The following is a 12,739-nucleotide window of genomic DNA, read 5'->3' on the forward strand; positions in this document are numbered from 1 at the left end:
TATATATATATTTCTTATTAGCTGTTTTTCTGTACCTTTTTAAAGTGGATTTTCATTTTTCTAAAACTTTTTTTCATTTATTATCATAACCTAAATAATGAATTAAATTTGAAAAGGTGCGATAAGAAACATGGAACTGGGAAATTGATAAAATTAGTATTTTAACAATAGTTTTGTTTTCTTAAAGGTGGTAAAACAAAAAATCAGTTCCCTACTTCATTCGTGACAGTGATTCATCTGAGAAATATATCTAAGTTCTAGTTTCCTTACATATTTATGCTGTAGGAAGGGAAAGAGTTGGATAAGCTTTTTATCCCGAGGACAATCTAGAGTAAACGACTTGGATCCCAGGCTCGTCCTCCAGCTCCTATCTCTCATCCTACTAGCTTTAAGGGATTTCGGATATAAGGCTGTAACTCAACTGAGTAGTTTAGTCCTACTTTAATATTTTAAAATTTATCCTAATAATAATGTTCAGTCAGCTTTTTTAATTGAGATTAATTGGATCCAGATAATTTACTTTTATTACATAAAATAATAACTTTAATAGACTATAATGAATTGGATAATAAGCATTAAAAGCAATAAATCGAAGCTATGAGTTGAAGAAAATATTATACTTCAAACAAATAAATCTGAGAAACATTTGAAGCATATTATTGTAGCAGAAATTTTTTCAAATATATATTTAAGTTTTTTTTAATATAATCATGTGTAAACTGAAAAAAATACATTCATAATAAATTGAAATGCAGTGAATATAAAAATAACAAATTAGATAAACATATAGCAAACATGAACGACAAACAGAACACTACAACGAACAAAATGTCATTTAAAAAACGAAAAGTTTAAATTGCTCAACTAAATAACTTATAGATGTGATATCGAAAAACTTAAAATCAAGGATAATCAGCCCAAAATGAACGGAAACCCCAAAGAAAAATAATCAAGATGTAACTAGCGAGACACAATTTAGATAAAAGTCATTGTTGTTTTTTTCAATACTGTAGTAATCATACAGAAACTGTTGAATCTATTTATAACACTATACATATTAAAATGAAGTACATTAAAAATGGATACTACAGAAATCGGCCCACATAATGTGATAAAATTAATAAAATAAACAATTAATTACGAATAACTGTGGAATGTGATGCCGATTCAATAATATTTACATTTTGGGGTAAACCCTTAAGTTAAAGGATAAAACATTGGATAGGGTACAGAGCAGTACAGAAATTTGCAATAAAATAATATTTAGGATAGGTAAGTTGACTGCTTGAAGCAGACATAATATTTAAAATACATATGAAAATTAGAATATAATAGTTTGTTTTTTTTAAATTTATTTAATGTAATTTACAACTGTACGAAATAATAAATACAATAAGTAAATCTGTGGAAATTCTTCATTTACACTTGAAAATCTTGTGAAGAAACCACCCATTGGAAGTACTTCAAGCATTAATTTAAATTAGAAGGTCCCGTGGCCATCTTCTTTTCAGACGCCTTGGAGGATTATCAAGGGTTGTTAAGGATGAGAGATTAAGAATGATTGAGTTAGGATGGGGAAGGAATTATATGAGTATTTAGTTATTAAATTCAACTTAATATTAAATAAATTGTCTACCAGGAGATCAGAACGATGAAGATGAGAGATTAAGAACTAATGGTTTAGGAGTTTGGAATGAAAAGACGCATATCTGTTTTGGGCCAAGTCTGCAACGAATGGGATGTTAAAGTCTTTGTGGATGAGTTTATTTGTAACGTAATAAGGAATATCAAGGATTTTACGTAGGATTTTGGATTGTAAGGATTGGATGCGGGAGGAATTTGATGGTTTGGTAGAGTCCCAGAGCTCAATTCCATATGTCCAAATTGGTCTGATTATCATAGTGTACGATACTTTTTTGTAGTAAATGGGAAGTTCTGGGCGTTTATCAAGAAGGTGTTGTAGCAATCCAAATCTACGAGGAGTTTCTTGTCGTTTCAATCTTGTATATGGATTCCAAGTAAGTCTCTTGTGAAGATAAGTCCCAAGTATCGAATATGTTCAACAGGCGTTAGTGGAGATTACAATATAAAGTGTTTTTTTTTGACAATTCTACGATTGATCTCTTAAAATGTAATAACTGAATTATAAATGCTATATGTATATATACATTTCTATCAGCTAAATATTTTATTATGATTTAAAATAATATTTATGAACAAAATAATAAGGGAATTATGGATTAAAATATGTAGTTATAAGGGAAATATATACAATATACATGGTTTGAAAATGCTTAAAATGTCACTTAATATACCTAGGTAGCATAAATATGTATCGAAATATCTCTATTTCTAAGAAATCAAGGAATGATTACCAATAGAGTTGTGTCTATATTGCTATCTATATTACTATTATATCATTATTACTGTTATATCATGACACATAAACAAAAAATTCTTAATTGTTTTTAATTTACTACTACAATGTTATAAAGCACTTGAACATTTTCAGAAAAAGGTCAATGTAAGACCATTGGTAGAAAATGATCGTAAGAAAAAGTCATAAAGAAAAACAAGGAAATAAATGCTAGGGAAGAGAAAAGCCAAAAAATGGCCTACCTCTTTCACTCCTCTCAGTGATGGGGCCACCAAACAGGGTGACGTTTAAAAATAAGAGACACCCTCCCCTTTTAGTGCAAATGAAAATTCCATGTTCCACTTTATGATGGCAATTTATAAATTTTTAGGAAATGAAAAGCCATAAATTTAGTTAATTTCATGACTCGTTAAAATAATTTAAAAAAAAAAAAGTTTGGTTACATTAATTGATTGATACGTCGTCATCAATACTTTGATTTTTTCATTAATTGCTAACAAAATAATCATAGAATCTATTTAAATTATTTTTTTAAAAAAATCTATTATATGTAATATTTTTTTCATACAGCTGTCATTTTTTTTACTATCTTATATTTTTTATAAACATTTGTTTGTCCTAATAAAATACACCCACGTTACGTAGTAGTAAAACAGTTTGTATGGACTTTTCTTAAAAAATGGAGGCATATTTAATATCATCTGATTTTCTATACAAAAACATCAATGTCATTGATACTTTTAATGAAGACACTTTTCAAAATGTAGATGCATATTTGCCATCGATTACCTCAACACATGGTATTATTTTATCCTCCAAAGAAGAACATATTGATTAATTTTTTCCCATTCGTTTTTTTGTGATAATCAAATTGAATGAAAGATTTTTTAATAAAGTTTTAATAAACTTTAAACTTTAAAAAAGACTAGGCAAAATTTTTAGTCAAAAAGATTTTATTTATAGATTTTTCTGATACATTCAATATAGAGTTTTTTTAAAGTGATGAAAATAGATCTGACGTGTATTGATTACAAAACGTTTCGTCATATTTCATTTCTGATATCAACAGAAAAAGAAGTTTTTTTTTTTTGTGTGTTTTAAAAGGTATTTTCAATATAAATGTTTTTCTGCGTTTTGAATCAAAATATGCAGAAAATATATTTTCGGTGTAGAAAAATCTATAGGGTTTGTTATTTAAAATTTATTTGAGGTAAAAACGACAATATATTTTTCGTTTACATTTTCCTTTAATCTGCTCAAGAAAACGCAATAAAATAAAAAAAAATTCAATTTGTTTTCTCAGCTCTCATAGGATTGGATGAAAAGCTTGAATATGACCCGATTTTTTTGAACGTAGAATCACTACAAACATTACTAAATATATTCTGATAAAAATAAGTATACACACACACTCCCGTTTTTATCAAAATGTTTTTAGTGATTCTACGTTGTATATTTATTTGCGTGTGTATTTATATATAAATACATATTATGTATAATAATTATGGTATTATTATTTGATATAATATATCACGACGGTGGGTACATAGGCTAACACAATATGTAACATCCCAGTAACCAGGAAAACCATAATCAATTCAGATGTTCTGCTTTGTAGGGCACACAAGAATAAATTTACCCACATATAATGGAGCTTTGAATATTATTAACGATGTATAACAGTTTATTATCGAATTAAGGGGTAAAAAACAGTAAAATGGAACTCGAACAAATGAATGAATAAAATATTTTTAAAATCGTACTTACATAACTCGGTTCCTCCCCCGCTCTCCTTACTGCTGGTGGACTAATCTGAAATAAAAAAAAAGTATTATAAATTTTGCTTTAAAAATGAAAAATAAATTTGGTTTCATTATTAAGAAATAATGTAGCTAGATTAAATTATTTTATAAATATTAAAAAATATTGCACAATATCGTTATGTACTGTAAGTTTCTATTTAATTAGGTGAAGAAAATATTAAAACTAGGTAAATGTTGTAGACGACAGGTAAATCGTTTTCAAAAGTTGATAACTAGTTCATGAGGAAAAAAATTCATTCTGTAACTAAGCAAGTTATACCTAGTTTTCTGGAAAAGCTAGAAGTATTTTTTTCCAGAATATTTTGTTTTTTTACGAATATTATTAGACTTAAGAAAAATAAGATTTTTTTTTTTAATTTATCGATATCTTTTGTGAACAACTTTACTGTGGTTTAATCAATGGTCATATTCTTCATTCAACTAGTTGTCTCGACCATAAGCTCAGTGACGTGTTTAAGGGAAAATCAAGCCTCCAGGAGAATGCATAAAGGAATTTTTTTTTTAATTTTATATTTCACACCAATGTTACAGGTATTCGACAATAATGTTTAAAATATTGATCGATTAGAAGTTTTTCAAAGTCATATCTCAGCCATTTATAAATATATAGGAAAAATTATAGGTTTTAAAATATTACAAAAAAAAAAAATTAAAATAGCAAATATACAGTGCATTGACCTTAGTTTTAGTTTATTATTTTCAATATTTTTATTCGATTATAAAAATAAAAAAAACTAAAAAAAAAACATGTGGTTTTATGTATCAATAAACCTTAAATCTAATAACAAACCAGATATTTTATTATATGATATTTAATATTATGATTAAATAAATAGTTCAAATAATAAACTCTGTAATAATTCGCTACGATTATATATTCTATTTACTTATTTTGCTATTATTTATATTTACTATAAATATGAAGCGAATTAATTCCTTAACATTGTAATTAGTTCCCTTCATTGAAATAAGTTACAATGTTCCACAATAAAACCAATTATCTCAATCCTTTTAATTTAGAATATTGAATCAAATTTTTTTTTTCTTGAGATACTGGTAGTCGACAGCATCTTCTTTCTGCCAAAGGGGTTAGATCAAATAAGCGATAACGAATCTATGAATAAATAAATAAAAATTACTAATAAAAGGAAAACAAAATGAATCTAGTGAAAGAAATGAAGAATATGAATTTATTTATCCTTTAGAAGGCTATCTACGGAATAGGTTTACGAATTTCATCGACCAATCCCAGGAGAGCGGCTGGGGGCTGAATATTGCAGCAGCCATCAGCAGTTGGCCCTCTACCGCCCCCACTGTATGACCTACATCACTAGTTCAAGTAGAGGGGCGGGTCGTAAAACTCAGGTTATACCTGTTAATAGTTAATTTTTATGCGTTCTGAATAAATTCACAGCAATAAATATCTAGCCTACGATCAGTAAAGCGCAATGTTAAGGAAGAAAGCAGAGGAACGGAGAGCTTCCAAAAGTCAAGAATTTAGTAAAAAATTACGAGATATTTTGTATATCGTATTATAAATATTAGTATATTTAGTATTTGTAGGAGTTATTCTTTGTTGACTAATAATTTAATTTAATAATAAGAAGAGGCCTATTGACTAATAATTTTTCTTTTGATGTTATATATTAAATTTATAATTATAGTAATTTAATTAAATTATTGTTATTTACAGCTGTATAAAAATATATACAAGTTAATTTGCAGTAGGTGATATAATGACATGGTACAAATATGTGGAGAATCTAATCATTGATAGAACTCCAATATATATTAAATTAATTGGAAGATTATTGGTAGATAATACTTAGATAATATAGTATGTAATACTTATAGGCCCGAGAGGTGGTCAAACCCTCTAACATGGAACGAAACTTAGGACTTTGAAACTAATAGTTTTTCTGCTATTTTAAGTACATTTTTAGGCTGCCACACGAACCATCTTTCTACAATTACATTAAATTCAGTTCGAATATGTCAATAACTGTTAGGGTTTGGTTATAATAATTACTATATACGGTTTAACATTATATAATATATAGTACATTATAAGAGAGAAAGACCTTTTGCATGGTACAGTGAGGTGGTTAGAATTTCATTTTTTAAATACTTTTATTTTTTAACTGTATGAAAATTTAATTCAAAAAAGAAAAATTAAAGACAGTAAGTTAAGTAAATAAATATAAATTATAAATAATGAAAAATGAACTATTAGTATGCCTACTAATAGTCTTGTAATAGTCCTCCATTTCTGTCTGAGGGGTAAAAAATTCAATCCGTGATACCTGAGAAGAACGTAGGGGTGTGATAAGGTAAGGGTTTAAACGAAAGCGGATATATGCGACAAGAAAATTCCTAAGTCGTAAATATATTTTGTTAGGACTAATATTTGTTGATTAAAAAACATTTTTAAAATTTTGTCAGTAACTATACTAAATAAACATAATTATTTTCCTCCACTGAAAATTATAAAAATAATTAATCGAAAATAATGATGAGAAGATGTCCTTCATTCCCGAGTATTAACTCTAGATAAATTGTGACTGTTAACTCCCCATTCCTCCTTTTTTAAAAAAAAAAATTACAATGAGAATATGAAACAATAGTACTGTTTGTTTGTTTGTTTGTTAGTTTTGAAAGGGCGTTTAACAGCCTGGTCATCAACGCCCGTTGGTTGTTGGCTTTGGTAAGGCCTAGTTGTTTTAGTCATAGCTTTGGTATGGTGTACTGATCCGCACCAATTATAATTAAATTTGTGGCAATTATAATTTGTTTAATAATCGTTACGATATTGGAAAGGATGGTGAAAAACAGATAACTCACTGTTCTAATTTTAAAATTAAGGCAGGTTAAATCGATAATTATAATAATTAAAGGCTGGTTATTAAGTTAGTCTGATGGATGAATTTAATGATTTTTACAATTACAGATTCGTCGTTTCTTAACGCCATTGGGACATTTGTTGGTAACCCTAACTGGTTCAAAGTTGATGTGTAGTGACGACATTCTTCAAAAATGTGTTTGACGGTCAGATTGCTATTACATTTTGAACATTTTGGAGGTGCCTCTCCTGTTATGAGATGGATGTGTGTCAGTCGGGTATGTCCTATTCTGAGTCGGGTGATCACTACTTCTTCACGGCGTCTACTTCGGGTTGATGTAATCCCAACAAAACAATAGTACTGATTTAATCTTATATCCGGTATATTTCAGATGAAAAGTACACCAAACATAATGAAGACGTAAATGAAATTCTGTATGCTGTTATGTATTTTTAATGAAAATCCAAAAGGTATAGAAGAACAATTAGTTTGGTCGGTAATACGACCTTTAGAGGCTCAATATTTTCAACAAAATGATGACAATTGAAAGATTGCACAATATACTGTGTCAATCAAGAATAGTTTGATTTTATTGTACATTATGTTAAATATCGCAAGGTCTGGAGGCATTATAGCTCAACAATAATTCATTTATGTCAAGATAACACAGACAACGCATTATTATTGATAAACGCTGACAAAGAGGAATAGCGTCTCGCATATTAATTATATGCGTTATATCATATAATTATCATATATCATAATATATCATATAAATAATGTAAAGTCTAATTAGGTATTGTTTTGAGAATTACTTAGTTCATTTATCAAATATTTCTTTTAGGCCTACTATTTTCTGTAATGAACCTTCGTAATCGGGGCAGAAAAAACATTAATAACCCCTAAAATTTTGAGGTTTTCCGTTTCAAGATATTTAGAATCCGAAAAAAAAATCTCTGTTCAGCGTACGCGATTATAGATCGAAAGAGAAGGCCCAACTTATTTGAGCCCATATTTCGGTCATTCAGAAAGATAGAAAAATGACCTTATTGTTTGTTGCTACTTTCTAAAAATATTACCGAAAAAAAATTAGGTTAGCTATCAAACATTGCATTTAATTTTGGTTCATTATTTTCAATAATGAATATTTGTCGAACTAATTGACCACGAAAAATTAATTAACGCCCCCTCCAATTTTAAGGTTTATATAGTAATATATATTTTACTAATTCGAAAATGATGAATGAATAATAAATTTCCTTGTTAAAATTATATTAGTTATTACAATGACAACAACGTTTCAGGGTTATCTCCCATCTTCAGGTTGTAACAAATTCTCAAAAATAACACTTGCTTACAACATTAACCCTGTATCACATTATTTATTAAACTTTTTACAAACTGTATCAACATCTCTGTATAATATGTAGCATCCCAGATCATACATGAATTTGATTTTAATAATCCAGAAACACAGTGAATCATAGTAAAAATAGAAAAATAATAGAAGCAGCATACATAACTAAAAACATAGACAAAGCAATAAATTTTAAAACAGACACCAAGACTTCATGCACACATTACATAGATATTGTAAATAAATTAACAATTTAAGGATGTACAATAATGATAGAATTTAGATTTATTTAATATTTTGTTGAATTGTTATTATATAAAATTTGTTTTTTAATATAATAAATTTTTAAATGTTGTTAGATTGTTCATCTTTGTAGTACTAGAGGTAGGAGAAAGTTGTTATAGTTCTATCTAGTTATTATCATAGTTAAAGGTATCCTCCAGGAAGGGAACTCTCCTTATTTTATAAAATGTAATATTTGATAATTATAGCAAGTTTACTTATTGACAATAATACGTTAATATTAGCTTGATGAGACTAATAAGGAGTAACTTATATATTACAAAGAGATAATAGTCAGGTAAATAATTTGTAAAAAGTTTAATAAATAATGTGATATAGGCTTCATGTTTTAAGCCCGTGTTAATTTTGAGAATTTGTTTCTAGTAACCTGAAGTTGGGGGATAACCCCAAAACGTTGTTGTTATTGTAATAACTAATGTAATTTAAACAAGAAAGATTATTATTCACTCATCATTTTCGAATTAGTTTCTAATAAACTCTTCCAGTAGAAGATATTAATTTATATATTTTACGTTTTAAGATACGTGGAATCCAAAATAACACCTGATATTTTATTAATTTTTATTTACTATTATATAATATGTCCTGTTATTATAAATTATTTATTGTTATACATAAATAAGTTACAATTAATAAACCTATTACTTTAAATAATCAAACATCGTGTAATAATTTTTGTCCCCCCCCCCTAATATATCACTTATACAATTTTAATATATATTTAATTGAGTGGAGAAAATATTTAACAATATTACAGTCTTAAACCTTTCCTCTCCCTCTTGCATTACTTTTCACTTTGTATTTGTTTGTTTTTTTAAAACTTATATGCAATGATTATAGTACTATATTTTCATCTCAAATTTTAAAAATTTTGTATATTTTAGTAGTAGTATATGAGATATTCAAAAATATTACCGTGCAATATATTGGTAATATCAATCATATGGAGACTGAAAAACTCAATTCCGGCTGTATATGATATTATTTACATAATGTTTATAATGTGTGATGGTGAAAATGAAAAAAAAAAAGAATGTATACATTATTAATAAAGTAAATTATGACAAAGTATTTTACTGGTTTAAATAGGACTATGTAACCACTAATAAGATGTAATATCCCGAAGATGGGAGGGAACCCCGAAACGTAGATGATAGGAATATATGAAAGTGAGAAGGGTTTTCCACACTATGGACTTATATGAAATAAATTATCTATTATGCCAGGCGAAGTTCCGGATCGTGACACCTTCATACGGTTGGAGGAAATACCAGGAGGTTAAGCATGGATACTGACATCATCATTTTGTATATCTTTGTTGGTAAAAATACATTACGCTTTAGCTTGTACTGAAATAACAGTAATTATAGAATCAAATCCAAGAACGGGTCTTGAACATGACCTTATGGTACAATTAGTCTAATCATATTTATTGGCATAAAAACTTACCAGTAGTATATCATTATAGGATCAAAACGATTTATCTTTACAATTAAAGATCAGATTGATAGTACATTTCTACTATAACTCCCGGAATATACGGATCTAAATGCAAATAAACCTCTTCATTTTAATTTTATAAAACGTAGTTTCAACACAGATGCTATAAATCAGCGGGAGTGCAAAGAAAAACAAAAGAAGAAACGTCACGAAATACTGAGAAATTCTAGTTAACAGAACTTTGTTTAACCACAATTGTTTAACCATTATTCCTATACTATTTAAAGCGTCAAATAATGTTTGTAACCTATATAAATTTAATAATATATATTTTTTTAAAAATATCTTTATTGAAATATACAACTGTATATTACATAAAATGGAGTGTTACAGGCTTGTAGAAAAACTCATTGGTAGCACCCTAATGACATTTTACATTAGTAGGTCTCGTGGCCATCTTCTTTTCAGGTGCCTCGGAGGATTGTCAGAAAGAAGATGTAAAGTTATATACTAGGCGGTTTGAGTGGCTAGGGAGTTTATAATGGAATTAGTGATATCTGGTTCGGGCTAGATCGGTTACATAGGGAACAGTAAGGTCTTTATGTATGATTTTATTTGTGACAAAGTAAGGAGGATTGATGATTTTATGAATGATTTTGGGTATGAATGGGATGGGATACGAGAGGTTTAGTGGAGCCCCGAAGCTCAACTCCATAATAATATAAATAAAAATTATAGTGTGCATATAATTATTGATTATATCGCCCGTTGAATATCATAGTGATGTGTCTCCGTAAAGCATTAAAAGGGGAATATGAGCATCAAACATTTGCACAACATTAAACTGAATCAATGAATATATATATAAACTATGTCTCATATAATATATGTCAAAAATATAAAACTACTCTCCAAATATCTTTTCTCAAATTAACTTTGGCCTATTTACTAGAAATATCTGCATGTTCGAACAAATGCAACTTCTATTCGTAAATCGCCATTCTGTATTTACGTCACAATGATTCATATACATATATCAAATACCAAAATCATTTTAGAATTAAATTTCTTAAAATAATCTGACAATTTAAGGAGACTAAATTGGTTGCTATGACAATGGAATTTTGACAAGGGATTCTTTCGAGAAATTGCATTCTGAAACTGAAAGATTGTAGTCATAGCAGTTATTGAATTTTCCGGGTAACGCAAATAACTTATGGACTGGTTTGGTCAAAAAGTCTCTGACATAAATTTTGTTGAAAATTTATTCAGAATCCGTAAAAAAATAAATAAATCCAAAAAACCTCCATTCTATTGGAAATTTTAGAGTTAGATGTAAGATTCTTCATTCGACCAATGTAAATGAATGAATTAGTCGATGACAGAATACTTTGTTTTTATTATTGCTTGAGCAACTAATTCTTCGTCCTCTGTCAAATCATCTATCTCGATCAAATCCATTTTATTGAATTTTGAAAGAGACGGAACTATACAATACACCTTCACTAGATAACAGATCCAACTGAAACTATGGAATGTTCCTAATGAAGTTACCTACCTAAACGTTGATTTGCCCAAAATCTCAGTTTAACTTGCTATCATTTGCCGGTAAAGATTACCTCCAGATTTGAAGGTTAACTTTTCTGTTCCTACGGATAATTATTGAGTTTATCCAAGATTTAACTAACTAATCGTTGTTTAAACTGTGATGCACCCGACACTAAAAATAGGGGGCACTTTTGGGTCTGGTTGGACAACTGAAATATAGAATAGGGAGTTTACGAGAGGGTGGGCGAATGTAACAGACAGGTTACGATGAAATCGATATGGGAACAACCAGGTAGTACCTAAACGATCCCTACGAAGTCCATAAAAATCGAATAAGTCCAATCAATTATATCCGAACACAAATTTTACTGCATTCAGTTAGACAGAAAACACTGGAAACCCAAATTTATTTTTTGATATGTAAAACGTAAAGCGTGAAAGAAAATTTTACACACATTTACTTTTATGTACACACTATATAAATATTGTAAATAAATTAACAAGGTATGGTTGTATAATAGTTATAGAATTGAGAATAAGTTAATGAATTGTTAATATATAAAATAATTTGTTTTTAATAAAAAATATGTTTATAAATGTTATTAAATTAGTCATCTTTTAAGTGAAAGAGGTAAGAGAATGTTGGTTTGGTTTTGATCGATTTGTTATCATTGTTAAAGATAACGTTTCAAGAAGGGAATTATACCTCCTTATTTATAAAATGTAACTGTAATTATTAAAGAAATTTTAGAATGTGACAATAATATGTTGGAATTAGCAAGATTAGACTAATAAGGAGAAACATATTGTATAAGATATAGATGCAAATCAGGTAATTTGTTTATAAATAATTGCAATAAATAATGTGATATATTGTAAATAATGCATGCAATGTTAATTACTGTAATGTTATTTGAGAATTGGGTCTAGAGACCCGAAGATGGGGTGACAACCCCGATACGTTCTTTTCATTATAATGATATAAAATATATATGAAACAAGGAAGAGTGTTATTCATTCAACATTTCTCGTTAATTTACTATTTCAGTAA

General features: G+C 28.2%; 1 protein-coding gene across 5 annotated transcripts in view; it reads right to left on the reverse strand.

Moving 5' to 3' along the window:
- The window catches only part of by (blistery), a 759,376-nt gene that overhangs the window by 236,932 nt on the left and 509,705 nt on the right, over positions 1-12,739 (reverse strand). For all 5 annotated transcript variants that reach the window (XM_067046158.1, XM_067046159.1, XM_067046157.1 and 2 more), the window contains one exon: positions 4,145-4,189. In XM_067046158.1, coding sequence (XP_066902259.1) covers positions 4,145-4,189 — 45 coding nt within the window. The remainder of the gene's footprint in view (positions 1-4,144; positions 4,190-12,739) is intronic.

Source organism: Halyomorpha halys, unplaced genomic scaffold (genome assembly GCF_000696795.3).
Source record: "Halyomorpha halys isolate HHAL.00 unplaced genomic scaffold, Hhal_1.1 Scaffold215.1, whole genome shotgun sequence".
Lineage (NCBI taxonomy): Eukaryota > Metazoa > Arthropoda > Insecta > Hemiptera > Pentatomidae > Halyomorpha > Halyomorpha halys.